Here is a 13,708-nt window from a genome sequence, read left to right as displayed (position 1 = left end):
TACACATGGGAAGAAGGAATCAATATCACCATTACACACTGAACGGGAAACCACTGGGTAAATCTGACAGGGAGAAGGACTTGGGGATCCTAGTTAATGATAAACTTACCTGGAGCAGCCAGTGCCAGGCAGCAGCTGCCAAGGCAAACAGGATCATGGGGTGCATTAAAAGAGGTCTGGATACACATGATGAGAGCATTATACTGCCTCTGTACAAATCCCTAGTTAGACCGCACATGGAGTACTGTGTCCAGTTTTGGGCACCGGTGCTCAGGAAGGATATAATGGAACTAGAGAGAGTACAAAGGAGGGCAACAAAGTTAATAAAGGGGATGGGAGAACTACAATACCCAGATAGATTAGCGAAATTAGGATTATTTAGTCTAGAAAAAAGACGACTGAGGGGCGATCTAATAACCATGTATAAGTATATAAGGGGACAATACAAATATCTCGCTGAGGATCTGTTTATACCAAGGAAGGTGACGGGCACAAGGGGGCATTCTTTGCGTCTGGAGGAGAGAAGGTTTTTCCACCAACATAGAAGAGGATTCTTTACTGTTAGGGCAGTGAGAATCTGGAATTGCTTGCCTGAGGAGGTGGTGATGGCGAACTCAGTCGAGGGGTTCAAGAGAGGCCTGGATGTCTTACTGGAGCAGAACAATATTGTATCATACAATTATTAGGTTCTGTAGAAGGATGTAGATCTGGGGATTTATTATGATGGAATATAGGAATATAGGCTGAACTGGATGGACAAATGTCTTTTTTCGGCCTTACTAACTATGTTACTATGTTACTATGTGACTATGTTCTCTCTTGCGTGGTATGTGTCCGTTACAAGACTCCTCATGTGGCACCTACGGGTCTTCTACAACCGTTACCTGTTCCGTCCCGCCCTTGGGGGTCTATATCAATGGACTTTATTGTGGAGCTGCCTACATCGGGGGGCATGAATACAATCATGGTGGTAGTTGATCGCCTGACTAAAGCTGCTCATTTTGTTCCATGCACCGGCCTCCCCTCAGCTAAAGATACAGTGAACTTGGTTATACAGAATGTCTTTCGGTTGCATGGGGTTCCGGATGAGATCATCTCTGACCGTGGAGTACAGTTCACTTCAAGATTCTGGAAGGGGTTTTGCTCTGCACTCAATATTAATGTCTGTCTCTCTTCTGCTTACCATCCCCAGACAAATGGTCAGACTGAGCGTACCAACCAGATGCTGGAACAATATCTAAGATGTTATGTCAGCCATCTCCAGGATGATTGGTTGGAGTTGTTGCCGTTAGCCGAATTTTCATATAATAATTCTCAGAGCGCCTCCACTAAATTTACACCTTTCTTTGCCAATCTGGGTTATCATCCGTGTATTTTACCTAGGTCTCCAATTAATTCTCCGGTTCCGGCAGTGGAGGAAAGGCTGACTGCGATGAGACAGAATCTGGAGGTTCTGAAGGAATCCCTGACCACAGCTCAAGAACGTTATAAGAGATCGGCTGATAGATTCCGAAAACCTGCACCCATGTTCAATGTAGGAGATTCCGTGTGGTTAGCAACTAAGAATCTGAAGTTAAACGTTCCTTCACAAAAACTTGGACAGAAATTCATTGGCCCTTTCAAGATCAACGGTATTGTGAGCTCTGTGGCCTGCCGGCTGAAGCTACCTAGGACAATGAAGGTACACCCAGTTTTTCATGTATCTTTACTAAAGCCTGTATCAGGGACGTGTTGTGCCACCTCCGCAGCCTGTGGTGATTGATGGGCAAGAACAATTCGTGGTGGAGGAAATTATTACTGATTCCAGGATTCGCAGGAATCGGCTCCAATATCTGATAAGATGGCAGGGATATCCCCCTGAGGAAGACTCTTGGGAACCTGTGGAAAACATCAATGCCCAACAGAAGATTTCTCGTTTTCATCAGAGATTCCCTGAGAAACCAAGTCCAGGTTCGTCCTGAGGCCGCTTCTAAAGAGGGAGTAATGTCAGGACTCTGAACATTTTTTACCTTTTGTGCATTACTGCCCTTTTTCAAGATGGCGTCTTTGGTCTCATGTGCACTGTTTCTCCTGCTATAAAACTCCACCCCAGCCTTCAGTCTGTGCTAGAGTATTCTGCCTTGCATCCAGCTCCTGACCTCTGATTACTCCCTGGCTATACACCTGCTCCTGTGAACCTGTGTGGTGTTCCTGTTGCTCTGCTCTTAGTTCCTGCTGCTTGCACAAGTTTCCAGTAATCCTCCTTCATCTGCTGTTCGTGTTTACTTCCATCTGCATTTGCTGGTCATGTAAGCTGTTTCTGCTTTGCAATAACCTGAGACTATTAACCATGCCTCCCTGGTTGATCTAAGATATGATTTGAACTGCCTAATAAGCATATCTATCTGTGCCTGGACTAAGACAAGGATTTATTCTTGTCAAGTATCCTCAAGAATAACTGTGCTTCATAGACTTTCTGCTTCATTGCAATTTCCTCTGTAGTTTCCTATAGACTGCTAAGCTGCATTTATTATTTGCACCAAGTGTTGTGGACTTGAATTTCTCTCTGCACCTGTTTGAATCACCGTGTGATAATATAGACTTTACCACTTATAAAACTGTGGCCTGTAGTTGTCTTGTTCCACGCAAAGAGTCTCCTGAGTTATCCCCTATAATTATTACAGCTCTGTTCACATGTCCAGTTCTCAACAGGTTGTTAATCTAATGTTAAAAATGAATACAGGAGGGGCATGGCCTGGAGTCCTGGCATGTAGGAAGCAAGATTCCTGAGCTCTGTGGGGACACCAGAGAAAGCGACCTATAACTCAACAAAAAGAAGCTGGTCTCATTTGGACCCTGTTTGCGTGGATTCAGAACTGCCTGTGGAGCAATCCAAGACCACCTGTGACCTTCTACGTGGTGGCACAGCCGAGATATTGGCTTTGAAACCCAGCAGGATCGGACACAACAGGCTGGTGGGTGGAGCCACACCACAGATCCCTGCACCTCATTAAAATAGTTCCCTGTCCCCAGCTCCCAGCACTGCCATCAGGCGATGGTGGTGACAAAAATATGCCCCACTCACTTCTTATCACTAGTGGGACTGTCACCACCTCACTCTCACCCTTCTTGAAGGTGGCACACCAGAGCATCATCTGTTCCTACGATCTTAGCAGAAGGTCTAGTTTGTATCAGAGATTCATATAAGGGCCCTCTTTTTTGGCCCATATACCTTCAATATCCTCAAAATGAGTACAGCCCCTGGGATAGCATTTCTCCTACCTCATTTCTGCCCCTGCTGGCATTTGAAGTTTTTTTAAATCTCTCTGAGGCTCCATAAAACCTTGAACCAACATCAAACACTGCTTCTGAACCTGCTACTGATGTGAACTTTCTATCTGCTATTTCTGGAGGTCAACGCTACGCAGTGATTACTGCTTTTTTATAATGGTGCCTATCTACACGTACTCGGATAAATAACGGATAAAGCCACCCTCCATTAGGGCTCACCTTCCGTATTGCGGTTGACCCTGGCCCTACCTGGGATGTATTTGTGCCTGTTTGTTGCTGGGCCCTAATCTATTGTTCATATTTACTAAACAATTTGGATATAATCCTACCTGGCTTTCTCTGATGTCTAAACCTATTATATAGAGTATGTAAGCTGCTTCAGCTAAATCTCGACTGTAGTATCCCTCTCTTTTACATGCATACCTTGTGACCTTGTGACTACATACTCCTCTCCATCTCCCATGGATAAATTTGTGAACCCTTGTAGCTCTAAATCTGCTAAAACCAGAGCTCAAGTAGCCAAATCTCCTCCTAAAACACCGGACTCTAATACCGCCATGTCGGAGGAATCTCTGCAAGCCATTGCCGCGTCTATTACGATAAAACTCATGCCGGCGATTGTCGCCAGACTTCAGTATTTCCAATCCTTGTTGGAAACAATCACATCCCAGTTGACTGAACACACCAGTAAAATCTCAGCGGCAGAGCAGCGGATTTCCGATTTGGAGGATACTATACAATCCTATGCTGCTCAAGTAAAGGACAGAGACCATGCAATACAGCAGCTCCAGGAAAAATTTGATGACTTGGAGAATCGTAGTCGTCGAAACAATCTCCAGATCATTGGCGTCCCTGAGTCAGTGAAAGACCTTCATCACTTTACTTCCCCCTGGCTCCCGCGGGCACTCAATTTGCCTGACCTGCCTGGCTCCATGGTAGTGGAACAAACCCACAGGACTGGACCTGAGCGTTCTGATCCAAAAGCCCACCCACGCCCTGTTATTTTTAAGTTGCTCAACTACAGGACAAAATGCAACTGCTCCGGGCGTTTTGAGCTGCCTACTCCTTGAAGTATGAAGGTCACTCCCTTCTCATGTTTCAGGACTTCTCTGCTTTGGTGGCGGCCAAGCGCCATGCTTTCTTATCAATTTGTAAACTGTTACATGAAATTGCACACGTTTTGCCCTTCTATACCCTGCACGCCTCCAGGTGGTGCTTCACGGAAAGCCAGTGTTTTTTTTATGATCCTGATAAAGCCTTGGAGGAAATAGATAGAGCATTCCTCCCAGGCATCCTCTCTGGTTACTTGACTTTGGTTTGTGGTCATATGTTCTATTATCTTTGAGTGTTGCGATCTGGGTGGTGATGTGGTTTTATTGCACAATTATTACCTAGGCTTTTTTTTAGTATTGCACAATATTTGTTCTTGTAAATTTCCTTTCTAAGGGATGCTATTAGTCTGCAAAATTTAACCTGATGTTCAGTATTGTGGTTTATATGTTGTTATTCAGTTTGTGTGGGGGTGGGTTTCCCTTCCTTGGGCACACTCTGTATACAGTCTTTTTGGTTAATTTGGGTATTAAGGTTTGCTCGTACCCTATCCGTTCAGGCTGGAGTTGTTGCAGATTGCACATGATATTCCAATGGCCAGATATCTAGGGATCACTAAGACAAAGGCCAGTCTAGCCCAGCATTTCTACTGGCCAAGAATGGGGGCCAATGTGGCTGCCTACTGCCATTCACGCGACACCTGTCAGAGGGTGGGGAAGGAGGACTGGCATCCTAAAGCTCCACTGGTAACTACCAATTATTGATGAGCCTCTCAGGGGGGTGGCTGTGAATTTGGTTTGCCTGATGGCCATGCCCAGCTGCTCCAGAAAACACTTCATACTTATGGTAGTACACTATGCCACCAGTACCCGGAAGCAGGAGCCTTGTCATCCATTTGGACTGACAAGGTGGCCACCGAATTGCTGGAGATTTTCTCTTGAGCATTTCCTGGGGTAAACCCACTCATCGACTGGAGTATCCAGTTCATGTTGCAGCTGATGGAGTCTGTCTGTAAGCAAATACAGGTGAAAAATCTGGTGATGAGCCTGTACCATCTACAGACTAACGGCCTGTGTGAACGGTTCTTTGGCACCCTGAAGCAGATGCTTAAGATGTCGGTCTACTTACAAGGGTGCGACTGGGAGTGGTACCTCCCACACCTGCTATTTACCTACCGGAAAGTTCCCCAGGCCTCAACAGAATTCTCCCCCTTTGAGCTCTTGTACAGGTGATCAAGTATGTTGTGCGCTACCTTGACAAGATGCAGGCCTTGGCGCAGCTGGTGCATGGTAATATGACGGGAGCCCAGGCTGACCAGAAGCAATGGTACGAAGAGAATGTTTGTGGGAGGACCTACCAGGTGGGTCAAAAGGTGTGGTTACTGGTCCCCGTACGCCAGTACAAGCTTCAGGTGGCCTCGGAAGGCCCATAGCTCGTGCAGCAGTAGCTCAATGCCGTAACGTACCTGGTCACCCTGGATCATGCCCTGGGATGGCAGAAGGTCTTCCATGCGAACATGATGAAGGCACATCATGAGTGGGAGGCCTATGCCCTCCCTGTATGCAACCAGAAGAGGGGGAGGTGGTGACCCTCCTGGATATGCTTGCACAGACTAAGGCGGGTAGGACCATCGAGGATGTGAGGTTTGCAGCTCTTGTTGGTTCAACCCTACACCCCTTCTGGGATTTGTTTAGCAACAAGCCTGGAGGGACAGAGATGGTCATCCATCAGGTGTACCCTGGGGATCACCCCCCAATCCGGCGCTCAGCATATCTGTACTCCCTGGAGGTGCAGCGGCTTATGTGCCAGATTGACGAGATGCTGAAGCTGGGGATCATCCACACATCCAGTAATGCTTTGGCCTTGCCTGTAGTCCTCGTCCCAAAAAAGGACCGAACAACCCAGTACTACATGGACTACAGAGGGCAGAATGTTGTCAGTCAGCTAAGCATACCCAATACCACACATCATTGACCTGCTGGATTAGTTGGCCAGGGCCAAGTACCTGATCATCACGGATCTGAGCAGAGGATATTAGCAAATTCTCCTGACCCATGAGGCATGGGAACGTTCTGCCTTTATCACTTGATTCGAACTGCATGAGTCCACAGTGATGCCATTCAGCATAAAGAATGTTCCTGACACTTCAACATATGGTCAACCCACCCCTTAAGGGACTTGAAGGGTACACGGCTGCGTACCTGGACGACATTGTCATCTTCATCCCCACCTGGGAGGATCACCTAGAGTATCTGGCGCAGGTGCTCGGGCGGATCTGCTTCGCAGGCTTAAACTTTAAGCCAGAATTGTGCTAGCTCGGTTGTTGTGAATTCTGCTCCTGGGCTCCCTCCGGTGGTTGTTGGTGGTAGTGCAGTTGTCTTGGGGTTGTAATCCGGGCAGGTGTTTCTGCTGATTGCAGCTCTATTAGGTATTTAGGTGTGCAGGATCCATGAGTCCATGCCAGTTGTCCATTGTACTTGGAGGGATTGCATCTCTCTCTGGCTCCTCATGCCCTGCTGCCAATTCAGCTAAGATAAGTGTCTGGTTTTTTTGTCTATGTGCACACATGCAGTGTGCTTTGCAATTCAGTGCAATTCATTGTGTTTTTGTCCAGCTTAGACTTTGTTTGGATTTTTCAGTCATGCTGGATTCTCAGGAGATGCAGATATACTTTCTATGTCTTTAGTTAGATGTAGAATATTTGTATTATCTGCTGTGGATATTTTTAGGATTTTAATACTGACCGCTTAGAATTCTGTCCTATCCTTTTCTATTTAGCTAGAAGTGCCTCTTTTGCTAAATCCTGTTTTTCTACCTGCGTGTGTTTTTCCTCTTATACTCACAGTCAATATTTGTGGGGGGCTGCCTATCCTTTGGAGTTATGCTCTGAGGCAAGATAGAATTCCCATTTCCATCTATAGGGGTATTTAGTCCTCCGGCTGTGTCGAGGTGTCTAGGACGTGTTAGGTACATCCCACGGCTACTTCTAGTTGCGGTGTTAGTTTAGGGTTTGCGGTCAGTACAGGTACCACCTACTCCTGAGAAAGTCTCTCATGCGGCTCCAAGGTCACCGGATCACAACACTCGGTATGAGTGGGGTCCACTACCTGTGACACCAGATAGATGGAGGGCTGTAAAGCCAGAGGCCAGGAAAGTGGATGCCATCACATCCTGGCACATACCCAAGACCAAGAAACTAGTGATGTCCTTCTTGAGCACAGTTGGGTACTATGGAAGGTTCATCCCCGGTATAGTAACCCGACGAGCCACTGATGGACCTCATCAATAAGAAGCTGCCCTCCACAGTTGATTGGACTATAGAATGTGAGACAGCCTTTTGGGTGCTGAAGACTGCCCTTTCTAGCTTCCTGGTCCTACAAGCAGCCGACTTTACACTGCCATTTGTAGTACAGATCGATGTCAGTGACTTTTGAATCACTGCTGTGCTCAGCCAGGTCGAGTCTATGGGCCAAGAACACCCTGTTATATACATGAGCCAGAAGCTCCTGCTGAGGGAGGTGGCTGTAATAATTATAGGGGATAACTCAGGAGACTCTTTGCGTGGAACAAGACAACTACAGGACACAGTTTTATAAGTGGTAAAGTCTATATTATCACACGGTGATTCAAACAGGTGCAGAGAGAAACTCAAGTCCACAACACTTGGTGCAAATAACACAGGTCAACAAAAAAAAATTTTTTTTCTGGTGTCCAAAATATTTTAATGAATTTGGGGTATTTTGGGGGTGCTGATTCTGAATATGCTATCAGTTTTGCCAGATTGGCTCAAGTTTTTGACATTTTTGGTATCTTATTTATAGCACTTGTTGGTAAATGCGACGCATCATCTCATTAATTTCTTTGGATTAGTACTTGAACTGAGCAGTTCTCAATATAGTTTTGTGTTAATTAGTGTTCTAAAAGTTTGTTCATAGCTTGATTTTTGCACTAACTTTATGTTGTTGTCTGTTTTCCAGTGAAAAGCATGAACTCATCAAGAAGAAGTTGTCGTAACGATCCAGACTCATTCTGTTACATTTGTGGTGAATACACACTGCCAAAACATAGAAGAAACATAACAGACTTCGTAAAAAAAGTGTATTTTGCCTATTTTGGGGTTATGCTTGGGGACCAAGACAAGTTTTGGGCACCACACATAGTGTGCAAAGCATGTATCGAATTATTACGAAAATGGAGCAAAGGACAAAGAAAAAGCTTCAAATTTGGTGTTCCAATGGTGTGGAGAGAGCCAAAAAATCATCATGATGACTGTTATTTCTGTGCAGTGCAAGTGCAAGGATTCAATAAGCATAAGAAACGAAAATGGGAGTAACATGGAATCTGCAAGAAGGCCTGTCCCTCATTGTGAAGATGTGCCTGTACCTGTGTTTACCATAAATAACAGTCATCATGATGATTTTTTGGCTCTCTCCACACCATTGGAACACCAAATTTGAAGCTTTTTCTTTGTCCTTTGCTCCATTTTCGTAATAATTCGATACATGCTTTGCACACTGTGTGGTGCCCAAAACTTGTCTTGGTCCCCAAGCATAACCCCAAAATAGGCAAAATACACTTTTTTTACGAAGTCTGTTATGTTTCTTCTTTGTTTTGGCAGTGTGTATTCACCACAAATGTAACAGAATGAGTCTGGATCGTTAAGACAACTTCTTCTTGATGAGTTCATGCTTTTCACTGGAAAACAGACAACAACATAAAGTTAGTGCAAAAATCAAGCTATGAACAAACTTTTAGAACACTAATTAACACAAAACTATATTGAGAACTGCTCAGTTCAAGTACTAATCCAAAGAAATTAATGAGATGATGCGTCGCATTTACCAACAAGTGCTATAAATAAGATACCAAAAATCTCAAAAACTTGAGCCAATCTGGCAAAACTGATGACATATTCAGAATCAGCACCCCAAAAATACCCTAAATTCGATGAAATATCTTTGGCACCAAAAATGCTGTTGACCAGTGTAATCAATGCAGCTTAGCAGTCTATAGGAAACTTCAGAGGAAAATGCAATCAAGCAGAAAGTCTATGAAGCACAGTTATTCTTGAGGATACTTGACACGAATAAAACCTTGTCTTAGTCCAGGCACAGATAGATATGCTTATTAGGCAGTTCAAATCATATCTTAGCTCAACCAGGGAGGCCTGGTTAACAGTCTCAGGTTATTGCAAAGCAGCCACAGCTTACATGTCTAGCAAATGCAGATGAAAGTAAACACGAGCAGCAGATGAAGGAGGATTACTGGAAACTTGAGTATGCAGCAGGAACTCAGAGCAGAGTAGCAGGATCACCACACAGGTTCACAGGAGCAGGTGTATAGCCAGGGAGTAATCAGAGGTCAGGAGCTGGATGCAAGGCAGAATACTCTAGCAGAGACTGAAGGTGGGGGTGGAGTTTTATAGCAGGAAGACACAGTGCACAAGGTAAAAAATGTTCAGAGTCCTGACATTACTCCCTCTTTAGAAGCGGCCTCAGGATGATCCTGGACCTGGTTTCTCAGGGAATCTCTGATGAAAACGAGAAATCTTCTGTTGGGCATTGATGTTTTCCACAGGTTCCCAAGAGTCTTCCTCAGGGGGATATCCCTGCCATCTTATCAGATATTGGAGCCGATTCCTGCGAATCCTGGAATCAATAATTTCCTCCACCACGAATTGTTCTTGCCCATCAATCACCACAGGCTGCGGAGGTGGCAAAACACGTCCCTGGAAGGTATTAGAAGATACAGGCTTTAGTAAAGATACATGAAAAACTGGGTGTACCTTCATTGTCCTAGGCAGCTTCAGTCGGCAGGCCACAGAGCTCACTATACCGTTGATCTTGAAAGGGCCATTGAATTTCTGTCCAAGTTTTTGTGAAGGAACGTTTAACTTCAGATTCTTAGTTGCTAACCACATGGAATCTGCTTCCTTGAACATGGGTGCAGGTTTATGGAATCTATCAGCCGATCTCTTATAACGTTCTTGAGCTGTGGTCAGGGATTCCTTCAGAACCTCCAGATTCTGTCTCATCGCAGTCAGCCTTTCTTCCACTGCCGGAACCGGAGAATTAATTGGAGACCTAGGTAAAATACACAGATGATAACCCAGATTGGCAAAGAAAGGTGTAAATTTAGTGGAGGCGCCCTGAGAATTATTATATGAAAATTCGGCTAACGGCAACAACTCCAACCAATCATCCTGGAGATGGCTGACATAACATCTTAGATATTGTTCCAGCGTCTGGTTGGTACGCTCAGTCTGACCATTTGTCTGGGGATAGTAAGCAGAAGAGAGACAGACATTAATATTGAGTGCAGAGCAAAACCCCTTCCAGAATCTTGAAGTGAACTGTACTTCACGGTCAGAGATGATCTCATCCGGAACCCCGTGCAACCGAAAAACATTCTGCATAACAAAGTTCACTGTATCTTTAGCTGAGGGGAGGCCGGTGCACGGAACAAAATGAGCAGCTTTAGTCAGGCGATCAACTACCACCATGATTGTATTCATGACCCCCGATGTAGGCAGCTCCACAATAAAGTCCATTGATATAGACCACCAAGGGCAGGACGGAACAGGTAATGGTTGTAGAAGACCCGTAGGTACCACATGAGGAGTCTTGTAAAGGGCACATACCACGCAAGAGAGAACATAGTCCTTGGTATCCTTCAAGCAAGTTGGCCACCAGAAGAATCGGCTCAGGAACTCTTGTGTCTTCTGTACCCCCCTGTGACCAGCCAACTTGGAGTCATGTACCAACTTGAGGATCTGCAGACGGATGACCTCCGGGACATAGATACGTCGATCTCTGAACCACATGCCACCCTTAAAGACAAGATTAATATCCACAGGTGGGTTGGCCAGAAATATATCACCTTCATAGGCCTCCCTGTACTCCTTCCACAAGTCCTGATCGTGGATAACTCCGATGAAATTGGCATCAGAATGGTCTTGGACGGGGCTCCAGGTACGGAATCCGCAGCATGGATTGGGGATAAACCATCAGCCTTCCCATTAGGAGAACCTGGACGGTACGAGATAACAAAGTTAAATTGATTTAAAAATAAGTTCCAACGAGCCTGACGAGGAGAAAGACATCTAGCGGATCTAAAGAACTCTAGATTGCGATGGTCAGTTAGCACTATGATCTGTTGTGCAGCTCCTTGCAGATGATGCCTCCATTCTTTGAAAGCCGCAATAGCCAGCAATTCCTTGTCTCCCACGTCGTAATTCTTCTCTGCTGAGGTTAGTCTACGGGAAAAGAAAGCACAAGGATGTAGCAGACCCTTCTCTCCAGTTCTTTGGGAGAGAATAGCCCCCAAAGCATTATCAGAAGTGTCCACCTCCACAATGAAAGGAAGTGTTGGATCTGGGTGTATCAACAGCGGTGCTGATGTGAAACAGATCTTAAGCTGATCAAAAGCTTCTTGAGCCTGTGATGACCACTTAAAGGGCTTTTCCTTCTTTGTCAAGGAAGTAATGGGACGGACAATATCAGAAAAATTTCGAATGAAGCATCTGTAGAAATTAGCAAAACCAAAACCAATAAAACGTTGGATCTCCTTAACGTTCTTGGGTACCGGCCAGTCAAGGATAGCCTGAATCTTATCAGATTCCATGTTCAGCCCCTGGGGAGAGATGATATAACCTAAGAACTGTATCTCAGAACGATGGAACTCACATTTCTCTGGCTTAATATACAAATGGTTCTCTTTCAGACGTCTTAGAACAGTTTTGACATGTTCTTCATGTTCCTGTAGAGAGTCAGAAAAGATTAGTATATCGTCCAAATAGATCACTACAAACTGGTCCAACAAATCACTGAAAATGTCATTAGCAAGGTGTTGAAATGTTGCAGGGGCGTTACAAAGCCCGAAGGGCATCACAAGAGATTCAAAGTGTCCATACCGGCATCTGAATGCTGTCTTCCACTCATCCCCTGGACGAATACGCACCAAATTATAAGCCCCACGAAGATCCAGTTTAGAGAACACCTTAGCATGGCGGACTCTTTCCAGTAATTCGGGAATCAGAGGCAAAGGGTAATGGTTTCGTACGGTTACCTTATTGAGTTCTCGATAGTCAACACAGGGTCTCAGGGTCCCATCCTTCTTCTTTACAAAAAAGATAGGTGCCCCTGCTGGTGAGGAAAAAAGACGTATGAAGCCTTTGGCCAGATTTTCATCAATATACTCTTTTAAGGCTTGAAGCTCAGGTGCCGCCAAAGGGTATACGTTACCAAAAGGAATGGCTGCCCCGGGAAGCAGCTCAATGGGACAGTCATAATGCCTGTGTGGGTGTGGAGGAAGCTGATCTGCATTCTTCTTGTCACAGATGTCAGAGAACTCTTTATAAGCTGGAGGTAAAGAAAATACCTGTACATGTGGTTCCGTAGCCGTGGACTCAGGGACAGCTTCTGTTAACGCTGAGTTGCTCCTTGTTGGGAAGATAATATCCTTGGTCTCTCAGTTGATAATTGGGTTCTGAGAACACAACCAAGGAATGCCTAAAATCACAGGAAAATGAGAAGAAATTAGCAAGAAAGAAAGTTGCTCCTGATGATTAGGCTCCAACAAAATTTCAAGGGGTACGGTCTCCTGATCCACAGGCCCAGAGATTAAAGGTGACCCATCCACTGTTTCCATGGTAATTGGAGAGGCTCTTTGCTGAATTTTAATACCATGTTCCTTGGCAAATGCGATATCCATGAAATTGCCACCTGCACCAGAGTCAATCATAGCTGAACTAGAAATCCACTGTCCTGAACACAGGATCTTAATAGGGAGAGAACAGTGAGAGTTCTTTTCCTTCAGCTCCTTGGGGGGTGAAGTCATAGAAAGTGAATGGAATACAGGGTTTAAAGGCAGGCTACATTCAGAGATGTCAGATTCATCATCACAGTTGTCATACTCCCCTATTGCTGCTAGCACCTTGTTAGGCCATCTAGGACACTTAGGAGAATTGATCAAGAAGTGGTCAGACTGGCCGCAGTAGAAACATAGACTTTCACGAAGGCGATGCTCCCGGCGCTCATTGATCTCGCGCCTCTGAGCGGAATCAATTTGCATGGGCACCTCCTCCTCCTCCCGAGAGGTTTTACCTGCAGGCTCTTTGGAAGTAAGGGAAAAGTTAGAAACACGGTTATATGCAGCAAATTTCTCCCTCCTACGCTCAGTAAGGCGAATGTCTATGCGCACACAATGCTGTATAAATGTCTCTAGCTCTTGTGGTGACTCAGAGCGGGCTAGTTCATCTTTTACAATACTAGACAGACCCCTTTTAAAAATAGGCAATTGTGCATAACTGTCCCAATTGGTATCTACCACCAATCTCCTGAATTCAGTGGCATACTCAATAACAGAATGTTTAGCTTGGCGTAAAGAC

The 13,708-nt window shown here is 45.1% G+C and overlaps 1 protein-coding gene across 1 annotated transcript in view; it reads left to right on the top strand.

The window, feature by feature from the left end:
• The window catches only part of LOC143775029 (uncharacterized), a 249,311-nt gene extending 240,884 nt beyond the window's left edge, over positions 1-8,427 (top strand). Inside the window, exon 12 of the mRNA XM_077262853.1 lies at positions 8,298-8,427. Within this exon, the coding sequence (XP_077118968.1) occupies positions 8,298-8,334 (37 nt within the window). The 3' untranslated portion in view covers positions 8,335-8,427. The remainder of the gene's footprint in view (positions 1-8,297) is intronic.
• Positions 8,428-13,708: the final 5,281 nt, after the last annotated feature.

The sequence above is a fragment of the Ranitomeya variabilis genome, chromosome 5 (genome assembly GCF_051348905.1).
Source record: "Ranitomeya variabilis isolate aRanVar5 chromosome 5, aRanVar5.hap1, whole genome shotgun sequence".
NCBI lineage: Eukaryota > Metazoa > Chordata > Amphibia > Anura > Dendrobatidae > Ranitomeya > Ranitomeya variabilis.
Note: the sequence above shows the minus strand (reverse complement) of the source record. Positions and strands in the feature narration are given on the sequence as shown.